This window comes from Eulemur rufifrons, chromosome 1, assembly GCF_041146395.1.
Source record: "Eulemur rufifrons isolate Redbay chromosome 1, OSU_ERuf_1, whole genome shotgun sequence".
NCBI lineage: Eukaryota > Metazoa > Chordata > Mammalia > Primates > Lemuridae > Eulemur > Eulemur rufifrons.
Genome location: NC_090983.1, coordinates 40,133,024 through 40,149,234, shown reverse-complemented (window position 1 = coordinate 40,149,234; position 16,211 = coordinate 40,133,024). Strand labels below are relative to the sequence as shown.

General features: G+C 38.4%; 1 protein-coding gene across 3 annotated transcripts in view; it reads left to right on the top strand.

Annotated features, from left to right (window-relative positions):
- Positions 1-15,967, top strand: part of INPP1 (inositol polyphosphate-1-phosphatase) — a 32,137-nt gene extending 16,170 nt beyond the window's left edge. For 2 of the 3 annotated variants that reach the window (XM_069469305.1, XM_069469313.1), the window contains exons 2-6: positions 6,138-6,405; positions 9,022-9,082; positions 11,696-11,896; positions 13,483-13,657; positions 15,250-15,967. In XM_069469305.1, coding sequence (XP_069325406.1) covers positions 6,202-6,405; positions 9,022-9,082; positions 11,696-11,896; positions 13,483-13,657; positions 15,250-15,808 — 1,200 coding nt within the window. In that variant the 5' untranslated portion in view covers positions 6,138-6,201 and the 3' untranslated portion in view covers positions 15,809-15,967. Of the gene's footprint in view, positions 1-3,756; positions 3,816-6,137; positions 6,406-9,021; positions 9,083-11,695; positions 11,897-13,482; positions 13,658-15,249 lie in introns of those variants that run through there. The other variant, XM_069469319.1, reaches the window with a different exon arrangement.
- Positions 15,968-16,211: the final 244 nt, after the last annotated feature.

The following is a 16,211-nucleotide window of genomic DNA, read 5'->3' as shown; positions in this document are numbered from 1 at the left end:
CAGAGCCTATGAAGTAATGACAGGAATATCACACAGATTTATGTGAAATGACACCAAAAAAGTACAAGCAGTCCCAAACTGTAATACTTAATGGATTCTGAGAAATGTTTGACAATCAAGTATCTGCAAGTCACACAAAGCTTATACAATGGAAAGACAGTTTAGTTTCCAGTGAGCTAAAAGGTAGTATTGCAAATCCCTAGTAATGCTTGCGTTATAGTTTCCCTCTGGTCTAGGAAACCAGGTGGGCAGATAAGCATCTCATAGGGATATCAGGGCAGGCTACTGTTAGCAGGTGGCACAAGAAATTGAGCCCTCCTGCATACTTTGTGTGAACCCACTTCTGTTCCCCATCCTGTCTGCCAGGACAGCCTCTTATCTGTAAACTTCTCCCTGAGGCAGCCCTTAGGTGTGGGGCGAAAGAGAGGTGGAAAGTCTGTATTTTCCCTACAACAACTGCGCAAGCCACACAGAGCCTTGGCTGCCCCCTCAGCATGTGCCCCGAAGTTCCGACAGCTGTACCTCCTTGAAAGAGGAGGTGTCACAACAAACACCTTCTGAAACACCCAGGTACTTCATGGAAACCGGGCCTTTTCCCCCAGCAGCAATAGCTGTCAGGCAGGGCTGCCGCACAGTAGCTTCAAATTGCCATTCTTCGGAGGATGAGCGAAAGACTGAATTCAGGATATGAATGGGGGAGGGGTGTGGAGTCCATGTACAATGGACAAAAATGTTGGCTCTGTAGAAGTATCGGATTTTCTTCCAAAAGAAGGGAATCTCAACAAATGCTTTGACTTGCTGGCCTATTCATTCAAGAGTGGTTCTCCATGTCGTCACACTTCTGTCACTGCGGACAACCATGCTCTTCACACACGTACAGGCACCTTGGCCCTAGAACCCTCACAAAATATCCTGACAAAATACGCCTCTCTCATACAGACAGAAAAATGGCTCTCCCAAGCCATTCACAGATGGTCTGCTATGAAGCTGGAGTAGTCTCACAGACTCTAAGAGCCAGAGTTTCCACCCAGATGCCCAGAAACTGAAGCAGTCAGATCTGGCCTACATAAAGGAACTTTATTCCGGGTTACTCCGAGAATTACAAGTAGTTTTCCAGGCTTTGGATTTAATGGACTAGTAAGTTTTCAGAAAAGGTTGCAGTGACCCATATAAACTTGCCAAGCTCTTACTTTCTCAAGTAAGGACATGTGACTGTGGTTTCTGTGAGGTGGTATTTAATAGTCATAGCTGTCATTTATTATCTACTAAGTGCAAAGCTCTGTGCTGGGTACTTTTCCAGAAATAGCTCATTGATCTTTATGACGTCACACTGCAAAATAAGTATTATCTTCCTGTTACATCTGAGGAGAGAGGCTCAGAGAGGCCGAGTGAATTACCTAATGCCACACAGCTGATTAGTGGCAGAGCTAGGTTGTGAGCCCAGGTCTACCGGATTCCAAAGCCTGTGTCTTTTCCACTCTATTGTTTATCACATCTGAAATAGGTGTAAATTATATAGATATGATTTTTAAACCTCTGGTTTTCTGATGAGACCACAGGATGGCTAGAAATGGGAGTTTTATCTTTGTAGAGAGCTTTGGGTTTCCAAAAAATTTTTAAGATCCTTTTTTTCATCTGACCTACTTCCATTTTTTCAGTATTTCTCCAACTGGACTAGAAAATCCCACGAAAGCTAAAGACACCCTAATTCTATCTGACATGGTGACGTAATTTTATGTTAATGTACAGACATACATTTGTTCTGACGTGAGGAATGAAATTTCTTTAAGCCTGTTTTGCTGAAATGTGACTTGAAATGTGTCGTAAGAAAAGTAAGCTTATGGGAGATTGTGTCAGTGCTCATGCATCATTAATTATTTGGCTGTTGGAGTGAGTAGCTCTTCGTGGGAAAGACTGCCTCACAGATCTGCCTTACTGACCACATAGATGGGGAAGAAAACCCTATCCCATTATTTTGACTGTTTGGCCCGAGAACAAGTGACAAAGGAATAGATTGTGTTTGCATTTGCTAAGATAACCAAAGCCTCTCTTTTGGGAGAGGTGTTACGGGTTGAACTGTGTTCCCCCAATGTCCATCTGTTGAAGCCCTAAACCTCAGTACCTTAGAATGTACCTGTATTTGGAGATAGGACCTTTAAAAGTTATGTGAGGTCGTACAGATGGGCCCTAATCCAATCTGTCTGGTGTTCTTAGAAGAGGGAGAGACACCAGAAGGTCCTGCCCACAGAGGAAAGGCCAGGTGAGGGCGCAGTGAGAAGAGGCCATCTGTAAGCCAAGGAGCAAAGCCTCAGGAGAAACCAAAGCTGCCAACAGCTTGGTCTTGGACTCCCAGCCTCCAGAGCTGTGAGAAAATAAAATTTTATTGTTTAAGCCACTCAGTCTTAAACAACAAACCAAGACCAGAAGAACTAGCTATTAGGCACTAGAGTACCTCCTCCCTCCCCTCCCCCTTGCCACCAATGCCACTACAGCCATTTAAGGGAAACGTCAGTAGAATATAATATTTGAGCTTTTACTACCCAGCAGGGTACTTTACAGAGAGGCTGAAGATCAACTGGGGAAAAGGTTTTTCTGCAAGTAAAAGGGAAATCAAGTGTCAATTAAATAATGATATATAATGATCAAACTAGTGGCAGATATCAGCTAGGTGTATGTTTAGTTTTTGCTATATAATACGCCTTATAATGTGCTTATGATTATTATCCAGCAATTACTCATTTTTTTCCTTTATTTTAACAGCTAACAATTTATGAAAAAATTTCATTGGCTAGATTACTGGTCAACATTGTGGGCTTCTGCCAGCTCACAGGTTTGAATCTTGTCCTGCCACTTCCTAGCTATGTGATTTTGGACAAATTACCTCCTTGTGCATCAGTCTCTTCATCTGTAAAATGGAGATAATAGTGCCTACTTGATAAGGTTGTATGAGAATTAAAGTAGATAATATATGTAAAGTGCTTAGAAGGATTCCTAACATATAGTGGGTACCTAATAAACGTTAGCTGTTATTATTTCAACTTTGGCCTATCTCTGCACATGAACAACTGATAGCAGAACCATCGCACCTGCATGATTCCACCAAGATGCCTGCCACCAGGTGCCAGGTGCCCCTGAAATTGCCAGCATAGTAGTAAAGAAAAATAAGCAGCCTAGAAAACAGGAGCTATTAAATCTCACTGTTTAAAGTCATCTAGGATGCTGACAAAAATACAGATGCCTAGGCCTTGTCCCCAGAGATTCTGATTCACTAAGGTGGGGTGGTGCCCAGAAATCTGTCTTTTTAGTAGGCACCTTGTGGAATTATGATACAGGTGATTCTCAGAACACTCTGAGGAATACTAATCTTCTATAGTCAAAGCTGTTACATTATGATAAATGTTTTCACTTACTAATTATAAATCTATAATTTTCATTTAAAGTATAACATTTAAATAAAACTAACTTAGGTGAATGAGTATGTAAATTTACTTTTAAAAATCATCTGAAAGATAATTTCCATGAGTGTTAATAAGAGAGAGGTATTGATAAACCTGAAGAAAGAAATTCTGTGTTGATGTAGCCCTCAATTTCTCTGTAGACAAATTATCTCAAGTTGGGTCATTCAAGGCGAGGATGAGGTCATTCGAGAGTGGTTAACATTGAACTCGGGGATCAATTTGGAACGAAACACATGATTATTGTGTTATAAAGAATTCCTAAAATCTGTACACCTGTTACTTACAGGGCTGCCATTCACAGCTGATAGTTCTTTCCATTGGTCAAGTTGCTGTGCACGCTAATCAATGACTGCTCAGGTGCGGTTAGAGTGGTCATTATTGAGGAAATAAAGCTCGGGTCTGCAGAGGAGGGAAGCAGCTGTGCGGGATACTTAGATACTATTGGTTCATTGATTCTTTCCCCTTCACTTACAGTAACCACAGAAAATTTACTAAGAACTGAAAATTAAGGTTATGGAGTTTATACTCTTGGGGCCATATATTATACTGAGATATGCATGCATCTCTGTGGTTGTATATTATATATGACTTATAATTTTTGGCATGTATATGTCATATATGCCATAAATTATTTCTAAGTCAGGGTGCCTCAGCTTTATTATTAATGCAACTGTTTTTTTTTAGTATTTAGATTCAAGTCCACTACAGTGAATATTTCACCATATCATTCATTCCTGAAATACAAGGCCTTTAAGTAGGCAAGTGTTTTCGTTTAAATTGTAATTACATCCTCTCTATCACCTGAAAGCTTTTTGTGTCATTGCCATAGTCCCATTTTGTCTGGACCTTTGCCTCACCTTGATGAGTTGAGAAATTCTGATACCATCGTGCTTAATTGCCCCAAGATACTTTAAAATGTTATTTCTTATAAAAGCACTATATATTTACTGTAGAATATTGGAAAATTACAGAAAAACATAATGGAAGAAAAAGTCCTCCACAATTCCACTACTCAGCCATAACTACCATTAAAACTTTACCCACTAGTCTTTCTTTCATCTGTCTCTGTTACGTGTATAAACACAAATTGGTAACATACCATCAAATTATATTAATATATGGTCATAGGTAATTTTTCACTTAACATAATTGCATTAATATATTTATAATTATTAAATATTCTTCAGAAACATGATTTTACTGACTGCATAGTATTCTATGTTTTACCAATATTTAAGATTTATCTTCAACTTGTTGCTACCGTATATATTATCAATCCTCCTTTTGCAGAAATATTTTAACTCTGACTTCCTTAATGCAAATTAAGGAAAGATGGGTTCCTGACCAAAAAGGCAGTAACATCTGTGGGAATCTTGGTACATTTTTGTCAGATCACTGCCTGGGACCTACCTGTTTGCATGCCCATTAGCAAAGCATCAGCACCTGTTTGACCACACCGCCTCCGAGAATGAATGTTAACTTTAAAACATATATAACAGAGAAGATGTCTTGTTGCTTTTATGCACTTTCCTTTTATTACTACTGAGCTTGGACATCTCATGGTGGTTGACCCATAATCTTAAGAAGAAAAGAACTTTTTTTTTTTTAAGCAAACTTGAGACAAACCAACTATGACAATTCCAAAGTAACTCCATTGCATTGGCATCTTCATAGTTGCACTAATTCTCAGCCTTCTAGAGTCCATTAAGGGAACAAGGAAACTTTTTATTATCATAGTAAAGAGCCCAAGCCACTGTGTATGACTGATTCCACACCCTGCCGTTTAATCTTGTGTAACCTGAAGAAGTTACTTAACCTCTTTAAGCTTCAGTTTCTTTAACTATAAAACAGGGCTGATAATCCTCACAATAATGAGATAGGAATTACTCAAGCTTCCAATAACAGGTAGCTACTATTAAAAATGAGAAATGTTTCTCTCCTAATTGCAACATAAGCCCGATAGAGATATGGAGGTATAATAGCATAACACTCTTAAAAGCCAGAACTTTTCAAGTCCCAACAAGTTTGCATGCTTCACTTCATGTTATTATTTAAACTTAGCAGAGGAGCAGCACAGATAATGGGACTTTTTAAAATGGGGTTCAGGGGAGTTGGCTATGAAATGGCTTGTGCTGCCAGTCCAAGAATGGTCTTAGAATCTTGCAGGACACACAGTGCTTTCTTGTGTGGTACTTACTACTTTAGAAAGTTGCCCCAAAACTATAGCACAAATCCTCTCCCGCTTCTCTTTTCTTCCCACAGCGTGACAGAACGTGCAGTACTTCAGCACTGCTGCTAAGCCTACGTGACCGTTCTCAGGTCATTACAAGAATTTGGCTTTCCGTTAACATTGTGGTGTATGTCCACCTGCTTGCCTGTCTAGCGATTTATAAATATAATGTAGATTCTGCTTCAAAGATTTTTATTTCAGTGATAATTCAGTTCTTTGTGTAAGGTATTTTTGAGAGTGCAAGTATTTTTTAAGATTTTAAAAAATACATTTCAAACTTTAGATTATGTCTATAGTCTTCCACACTGAAGATGTGAGTGGGATATATGTTAACTAGCTGTTCACCAGGCTGACCAAGCTGACTGCCAGATGGGTTGGTAGCAGTGCCGGAGCTACCCTGACAGCAGGCTCTGAACTGCTTTCTCTTTCACATTCTGGCACTTTTTCAGCTGACAGCCCAGAGAGTGGGTACTGATTCCGCTAGAAGCTGCAACTGAAAAGCAAGGTTCAGACATGTCCGATATCCTCCGGGAGCTGCTCCGGGTCTCTGAGAAAGCTGCCAACATCGCCCGGGCGTGCAGGCAGCAAGAAGCGCTCTTCCAGCTACTGATTGAAGAAAAGAAAGAGGGAGAAAAGAACAAGAAGTTTGCAGTTGATTTCAAGACCTTGGCCGATGTACTGGTACAGGAAGTTATAAAACAGAATATGGAGAACAAGGTAAGAAAGGTCACAGCCAAGGTAATTGCAAAATACTTGCCTGTGTGACTTTTTTCCCCCTCATAAAAAGCATGCTTTTTACTCCCCTCACCCCCTCAGAATACTAGATCTTGGATTCAAATAAATGTCTTGGGGTTTTTTTCTCCCTTGTTTTGATACGATATTAATAAAATGTTCATTGCAGAAAATCTTTAAAATACAGAAAAGTAAAGAGGGAAATAAAAATCACTCACAATTCTAATACCTAGAGATAAACATTGTGATATAGAACCTTTCATTTATTAACGAGTTTCTTAATAAATAATGTTCTCTAGAAAATAAGCAAAAATGAGAATCCTCTTAATCTCATCACTAGAGAAAACCACAGCTATGTTTTGTTAAATATTGTTAGAACATTTTCCTTCTACTTGTATGTGTGTGCATGATGTGTACGATTTGTTTCAACAGAAATGAGAACACATTGTTTCGTAACCTGATTTTTTTTAACTTGATATATTAAGTCATACCTTTTGGACTTAGTCATTTATATAATTGCCTTAGTTATGGGATTGTGGCTAGAGACTTAAAGTCTCACTTTATTCTAGAAGAAAAACATTCTTTATAACAAACAATGATTGTCATTCTAAGTATCTTGAGCTGACTGGGGAAAGAAACTGTGTTTCTAAGTTGTAGTAATAATAATACTAGCAGGACTTATACATGCTGACCATGTGCTAGGCACTGTTCTAGGGGCTTTAAATATATTAACTTAAGTCTTATAACAATTTTATGATGTAAGAACTGTTATTCCAATGTAGTGGATGAAAAAGGGAGGCACAGAGAAGTTAAGTAACTTGCCTAAGGTTTCACAGCAAGTGAATGGTAGGACCAGTTTTTCAACACAATTTTAGTCAGAATGGCTCCAGAATCTGTTCTTTGTACTACTATATTGCCTTTTATATGATAATCTAATAGTTATTTTTTTTTAGATTTGGGAAGATAGAACTTCATTATGGCGTTATAAAATATTAGAATAGTTTCTATGAAATTATCAAAATACTAGGAATCATCTAGAATCATTTCAGTGAAATCTTGACCATAAGCCAGAGAAGAGAATAAATGACATCATGAAATCTCTACAAACTGTACTTTTTCACGCTGTTTAATACCTGGCTCCAGTAAACTAAATGAAGCGAGTTTATTTTTGTTTCTTACTTATCAATATAGTTGAATGCAAAAGATAGTGAAGCAACTGGATTAGAAATGTACCAACATTGGCCGGGCGTGGTGGCTCACACCTATAATCCTAGCACTCTGGGAGTCTGAGGTGGAAGGATCGCTCGAGGTCAGGAGTTCGAGACCAGCCCGAGCAAGAGCGAGACCCCTGTCTCTACTAAATAGAAAAGAAATTATCTGGACAACTAAAAATATATATAGAAAAAAATTAGCCGGGCATGGTGGTGCATGCCTGTAGTCCCAGCTACTTGGGAGGCTGAGGCAGAAGGATTGCTTAAGCCCAGGAGTTTGAGGTTGCTGTGAGCTAGGCTGACACCAGGGCACTCTAGCCAGGGCAACAGAGCGAGACTCTGTCTCAAAAAAAAAAAAAAAAAAAAAAGAAATGTACCAACATTAATTTTTATGGGCTAATACTTCAAAGCATTATAACAAGTTTAGGCAATTGTTCATTTATGAATTGTATGCCATTTTGACTATAAAAATATCTTTATCTCATGACCATTATGTCCTGTGGCCTCAGGAACAGGTCTTTAAGCAGGCTGGAGAGATGGAGCTTCCGTCCTCAATGCATGGGCTGGTTGCCAGCCCTTGTTGACTTGTACCGTCCTGCAAAAGAGAAAAAAAAAAAGTGGTCATGGACATTATTAAAGCTATTGGCCATCTGCAAATGACTGAGTTCAAATATTTGAAGCATTTCCTTTTGTTCCCCAAGAACATCATGCATATCATAATTCACATATTCTGAGAAAAATTATCTTTACTACAAAGATCAGAAGCAAAATGTATCAAAAGCTTCCTTATCATACAGAGATGAGAAAATTCTTACTTGATTCCATTTATTCACTCTATATTGATGCTTAAATTATTGGCAAATAAAATATTTCCCTTTTTTCTATATCACCTTCCTAGCCTGATGGCTAATGATACTCCCAACAGGTGGGGAAACATACACCTGAAAATAAACAAAATCTAATATTATCTTCCAATCCCTTCTATCCAGGCTCAAGTAAAAATTTTAGGTACTTGATCAACAATATTAACTCATATAAGCTACTAGGGTGTTGCTTAAATTAAAACATCTCCTTTGCAAACATTCCAGTTCTATGGCCCTTGAGTAGAGGATGAAGTTTCTAGAAGTACTTCTGCAAACTGTACAGGACATAAGGAAACTAGACATTCAGTATGATTTGAACTTCCTAGAGGGGCAAGGGAGCAGGAAAATTAAGCACTGAACCAAGCTGACTTCATTTTTCTAGTACTTGGATTAGTTTCTAGAACTGGAAATTTTAGAATTTCAGAACTAATTATGTTATTTAATTTGAAATATAAAATTAATCTGTTCAGAATTGAACATGTGTGGGTTTTGTTTTGTTTTTTTTGGTCATACTCTGAATCATTCAGTTTCCAGGCTTGGAAAAAAATATTTTTGGAGAAGAATCCAATGAGTTTACTAATGATTTGGGTAAGTATAAGAATCTTAATGTGTTTTTATAACTTAATTATCATATGGTATTCTAATCTTCAATTTATATAATAAAAGATTTGGAAGCCCTTTAATATAAATATATTTGAATGTTAAGGTTCATTCAATTTCTACCTCAGAATATCATGCCATTTAACTTAGATAGAAAAATGTAGCCTCTTAGAATAACTTAGTCCATGTATCATTTTAGATATCAATCTGTGGATTTAGAGAATTTATGATTTCACCTTTGAGAAAACTGTATGGCCCTTTGGAAATCTAATGTAAGTTATCAATGTTCCAAAATGTACGTCTACATAATTTCAGACCCCAGGTTTAAACCCATTTGTGAACTCCCTGGGGAGCCCATGGTCCTTGGCTAAGAGTGTAGAGCAGGCCCTGGCCCTGAAACACTGTGTGATCTTGAGCAAATCACCTCATCATTTCCCCGGGTCTCAGAACCTCTGTAAAATACTTGAACTAATAGAAAGGCTCCTTTTAGTTCCAAGTTTTCAGTCTTATTTATTTAGTTTCCTGTGGGCCAGATTCTCCTGTGATGGACCTCCATGTTCCTTTGTTGTATAGAGGAAATCATCACAGTCTCCATCTGATTCTTTTCAGAGAAACATTTTTTTTAGTTTGAGTTTTTTGTTTGTTTAATGGTTAAAGACTAAAATAGTGAACTATAAATACTGATCATATAACTAGTAAATATCTAGAGGCACATTTACAGAGAAAAAATGAATTTCTAGACGAACTGAATTTTTTAGTCTCCTTCATTGACTATATATTAAGATGCACTGGCTCTGTATGCTAGTTCTATGACATTCAGTAAGAAGAGAGATCTCGTTTAAACCTTTGAAGGTTTAAAAAAAAAAACTCTTGTAGGATTTCTTACGTCAATCATATTTAAAAATCCTACCTTTGGACCAAGTGTGGTGGCTCTCACCTTAATCCTAGAACTTCGAGAGGCCAAGGCAGGAGGATGGCTTGAGGCCAGGAGTTTGAGGTTGCAGTGAGCTATGATGATGCCACTGCACTCCAGCCTGGGCAACAGAGTGAGACCCTCTCTCCAAAAAAAAGCTACATTTAACTATTTGTTAAACAGCTATTTTAATGTTTCATTTATCTAGAATTAAAGAGACAATCCATTTTCCTGTTTGTTGAAAGGGCAGAGAATCGTGGAGAGAAGAGAGGAGATGGAGTATGATGTCAGTGCAGGCAGGAGCAGATCACAGGAAGGAGTTTGGATTTCCCTCTAAATGTGATGGGAAGCCACAAATTTTAAGCAAAGGAGTGACACGATATGATTTGCTCCTTTAAATGATCCCATGACTTTTACTGGGCCCAAAGTAGGTGTTAAGTGGAAATTCTTAGCATTATTATTCCCTAACTCTAACAGTCTAATTAAATTTGAATTTAATTGACTATTTCATGTTGATTCAGTCATCATTGTAATAGATTCATACTGTGCTTCCCAAACTTTACTGATCATATAATTACCTCAGGATCTTGTTAAAATTCAGTAGGTCTGGGGTGGGGCCTGAGGTTCTGAATTTCTAATAAGCTCTCAGGTGATGCAGACACCTCGTCCTCGGAATAGATAGAATAGCCAGGAGTATTTCTCTATATGCCTAAAAGCCCCAAAGTGCTATGCTTTCTTAATTTTTAACAGTTTTGTTTTTTATTCATTGCCATCACTTTTTGTTGCTATTCATTTGTCTATTTTTACCAGCCTCTTCCCTCACTTTTATTTGGAGCTGGGACCCAGACTAACCAAGTGTCTAAGAAACTCGTTTAAAGTGGTGGTAGGCTGGGTGCAGTGGCCCGTGCCTGTAATCCTGCAAGGGAGGCTGAGGTGGGAGGATCACTTGAGCCCAGGACTTCGAGGCTACAGTGAGCTCTGATCACACCACTGCATTCCAGACTGGGCAACAGAGTGGGACCCCCGTCTCCAAAAGAGAAGGGAGGGAGATGGTATATCATCTGGACTCAGTAACCTCTGGTTTCATTTGGAGGAGCAGCTTTGCTTATGTTCTCATTCTCAGGTCTCACAGAAGAGAGCTATTTCTATGTATATCATTTAGAGTCAGAGTTTTACTACATTTAAAGATTAGTATACTTCATCTTTTATTACTTAGCATAAACAATTTTCGGTTAAAAGCAGTATCATAGTGGGTAGAAGTACTTCAATGTGCTGATAAAACCTCTGTTCTTTTCAATAACATTCAGGCATGAACAGGATGACCTATATATATATATAAAAGTCAAGATAAAAATAAGTAAATAAAAGATTAATGATCAATGATTCAGAGATTCTTAACTGGTCTATGTATCCCTTAAATTAGATACAAAATTGTGCCCATGTGGACATTTTTCTGGGGAGGTCTTTTGATTCCTGGAACCCATCCTCACTATTCAGATTAAGTGCATGAGTGGCCACTAGGCATCTTTGATTTTTACAAAGTCCCCCAGGTGCTTCTGACAGTCAGTGGGCTTAGGAACCACTGGCATGGAGATATTGCCCTCACCTAATCTAAGTGCACAGCTTTCTTGTCCTTTCTCCACTGAAACCCTTGAAATACAATGGCTTTTAGTTTGTCTTTACTCTAGGGGAGAAGATTACCTTGAGACTCTGTTCAACAGAGGAAGAAACAGTAGAGCTGCTTAGCAAAGTCCTTAATGGTAACAAGTTGGCATCTGAAGCATTAGCCAAGGTTGTTCATCAGGATGTTGCCTTTACTGACCCAACTCTGGATTCAATAGAGATCGACATTCCACAGGACATTTTGGGAATTTGGGTGGATCCCATAGGTAAGTATAGGAGAGTATGTTTGCTTTCATTTATTTCTTCTTATATTCACAGTCTTTTTTTTTGCTTTGAAAAATAAAAATTGAGAGTGTAGTTTAACTCTCCTAGAAGTTTTTAAAATTATAAAGTTTTAAAATGCTAAGCATTGAGGTGTATATATATTGCTATGCACATATATACGTATCTAACAGATCTGTGTGTACATACCACATGTACATACATACAGGCACATATACAAAGACAAATTAACTCATCTTTAAAAGACTTCAAGGTAAATAAATGAGAGGTGATGGCAGTTATCAGCAGTTGAGCACACGTGCTATTTGAAGAGCACTTGGCTCCAGCAGATTGTTGCCATATGGCAGTATAGGCCAGATCTTCAGATTTCTTTAAAAGAGAAACCAAAATCCAGGTTTTTAAGTCTGATATCCCAATTTGTAACCCTTGGCTGCTAATTCAATTAAACAATCAAAAACACTGTACAAGTGAGGCAAAACACAGCTGAATGTGACTCATAAACAGTCAGTTTATGAACCCTAGGTAAACCTTACCATTATTTATTGTCATTACTGTGGTAGAACCATAATCTATAACTCATTGTTTTAAAAATGTAGCCATTATCCTTGATAGTGCTATTAACACAAAGGCCTGGGTATTAATTTTAAGAATTACCCCTCCTTTTTTTCCTACCTCCCTGACATACTCCACCCAACACAATGAGACCATTCATTATGCTGAACTCCCCCCAATCTATACCATCCTACAAGCACATTAACATGTTATAGAAATGGGTTTAGTCATCAGACAATTATATAACATGCAGCCAAAGATTATATATGGAACCTAAGAATCTTTCCTAAAATCTTTTATCCCTTAAGGGTAAACTGGCATCAGTTATGGTTTCTGAGGGATGAGGATCTCCTGTTTCTTGGTTCCACCCTGAATTGATTCCGTTTCCTAGCTCTTTGGATCTTTTGCCAGGCACATCCTGAACTGTGTGTAGGTCACTAGATGCTGGCAGTCACCTGCTGGCATATACGTCTCTTAAGGGGAAACCCAGCTCCTCTGCCTCTTCTTCACAGGAGCACCTTCATTTCTTCCTTTTATGCCATCATTGTCTTTCTTCCAGCTTGAATCACATAATAATAACAAAAGATAATTGTACCTATGACAGATTCCTGGAATGAGGCTTTTCCATCTCACATTGTACTGGTCCTTTGATTAGTAACAGTTCTAAAATAATTCCACCAGTTATCCTGAGTTACTAGCTTTAAAGTGCTTTTGACAAGTGACATATATTTGAGTGCTTATCATTTGCAAGGGGCTATGCCAGATGCCACAGGAACTATAATCATGTCCTCTCCCCTCAAGAGTTCTCAGAGTCAGGACATGCAATTTAAGCCATTTAAAAGTCAAATACAAGTGGTCAAATAACAATTCAATACAAGTAACATCTGAAGGTAAAACCTGATTGGTCACCAAATCAGTAGAAGAGAGAAATGACATAGGACAGAGTTTATAGATGTATCCATCATTATCTTTCAAATAATCTTTATCTAAATCCAAACACACCTGCTTCATTTTTCAGATTCGACTTACCAGTATATAAAAGGTTCTGCTGACGTCAAGCCCAACCAAGGAATCTTTCCCTATGGACTTCAGTGTGTCACCGTTTTAGTTGGTGTCTATGACAGACAGACAGGGGTGCCCCTGATGGGGGTCATCAACCAGCCCTTTGTGTCACAAGACCAAAACACCCTCAGGTAAAAGACAGATGTTTTTGGTACATTATGGTTTTAGAATCTATGACCTCAGCTTTGTTTATTGTCAGCATTATCAATCACTACATGACATTCCTGTGACTCGATCCACTGGGGTGTTCCCATTAAAAGTCTGCCTGTTGGGATTAAGCTTCTTTCTATTTTCAATCCTGGATGTAGCATAATTTTATTTGGGGCCGTGTACATGCTGGTAGAAATTCAAAGAAATACTATCTTGAAGAAATCAAGGTTTTACATTTGGAATATAGCAATCCTGTTCCCTGTTTCTAGAATCCACTCAAAACCAGATGAATAGAATGGTGGTAACACTGTCTTCCAATACATGTGGAACAAGATAGATGTTATCACCGTATGGTCAGTTGAACTTTTGTGTAATTTTAGAAGAAATTCAAAATAAAATGTGAAAATTTATCAAAGGAAAAGATTGGTAGATATGGCCAGAATTAGAACCTAATTATGGCGTAACTGCTTATAAATATTGTCAGCATCACTTCCCTTTCTGCCTCCTCCTTCCTCACCCTTCCATGGGCTCTGGAACAGAGCATAGAGGACGGCCAGGACTCAGTGCCTCTGATCCATGGCCTGTGCTTTGGGGTTGACTCTAGAGCACAGCAGAGTCCAACTGAAAGAAGCAGCTGCAAGTTTTTATTGAAATAAGTCATATTTTTACATTCATATAGGACTATATATTTTTATTGAACTTTGAGTTGCTTCAGGTAAGACTTATTCTTTAATAGTTGTAAGTTTACAACTCTGAAATTTTGATATTTTTCCTCTGCCTCTTCCAAACCAAAAATGTGTCTCTGTTACCTTTTAAAGATCATTAAGATAGTGAAAAGAAACTGGGACAACATGTAGACATAATCATGGCCTAGAAATGGAAGTGGTCAACTAAGTAGTTAGAGGTGCAGATTCCGGACTGAGACTGTCTGGGTTTGAATGCAGGTTCTACCACTCACTAGCTGAGTGGGCTACAGCAAGTCATTTGCATTCTCTAAGCCTCTGTTTCCTCATCTGTACATAGAATAAATTACCCAACATAGGTAGTAAGTTAACCGTTGATAAGTGGAAGGTGCTTTTATTGTTACCAACAATACTGTTATGAGTCCATCTCTCTTGGTCGTAGAAACCAAAGTGAAACTAGTCAATGAGAGAATGAAAAGATGTTACCAAATGAAAAAAATCTTGTTATGAGGATTGTAAAAGATTTGCAGATTGAAAAGAGCTATTTATCTGTTCATCTTTTGCCCTATTAAACTTTAAATGCCAAGAGGATGATGCAGTTTTGCAATGGCTCTGGAAGCTGGAAATTCTACAAATATTTTAGGGCTGCCCTACATTGATGTGATAATGAAGTAAAATTAAAAGCATTCTTAACTCTGTAACAACTCAGCTGCATGCCTGTGAGTAACTTCTAGGAATAAACTAGCCACTTGATGGCTATTACTAGGCTTAAGGGCATTAAGACTCACTGTGTTATGATATCATCTTTTCGTATCATTAAGTTTGAAAGCAACATGAATAATAGAAAACAAATGTGATAATCACCTCCAACTGAAATCTTCCTTCTACAGGTGGAAAGGACAGTGCTACTGGGGCCTTTCTTACCTGGGGACCAACATCCATTCACTGCAGCACGCCACCTCTGAAAGAAGCGGCAGTGAGACTCAGCCTGGAAACACCAGCTCTGAAGCAGAATTCTCCCACCATTTTTCAGCAGTCATTAGTACAAGCGAAAAAGAGACTATCAAAGCCGCATTGTCACGTGTGTGTGGAGAGAGCGTATTTGGGGCAGCTGGGGCTGGTTACAAGAGCCTTTGTGTTGTCCAAGGCCTTGTTGACATTTACATCTTTTCAGAAGATACCACATTCAAGTGGGACTCTTGTGCTGCTCATGCCATACTGCGGGCCATGGGAGGGGGAATAGTAGACTTGAAAGAATGCTTAGAAAGAAATCCCGAAACGGGGCTCGATTTGCCACAGTTGGTGTACCACGTGGAAAACGAGGGCGCTACTGGGGTGGATCGGTGGGCCAACAAGGGAGGACTGATTGCGTACAGATCCAGGAAGCGGCTAGAGACGTTCCTGAGTCTCCTCATCCAAAACCTGGAACCTGCAGAGACACAGACATAGCTGGACCATAACTCGACCTCAGTTATATATAAAGCGAACTGTGAAGCTATGTCCCATTATCTGTCTTTTGAAGATAGCTTTGTCCTATTGCTGGTTAACATTCACCTTCCTCTCTGAGGAGCATTTTTCCATTATGTGTTCATGATAATGTTAACTTCAATAAATTAATATTCATGCAGCAATTAAATTGATATATGAAATTCTTACAGTAAATATTAAGCCATTAGGATTCCTTGAAACATATCAGTAAAATATCGAAGAGGGAAAAAAACCTGTTCAATTAAACTACTCCGAACATCTAAATGATAAGAGAAATGTCCTGAAATATAAGAGAATACAAGAAGGGATTGCTTAGGTTTTGTTTCCTGTCTTGAAGAGAAATCTGCAGGTACAGCCTATTGGC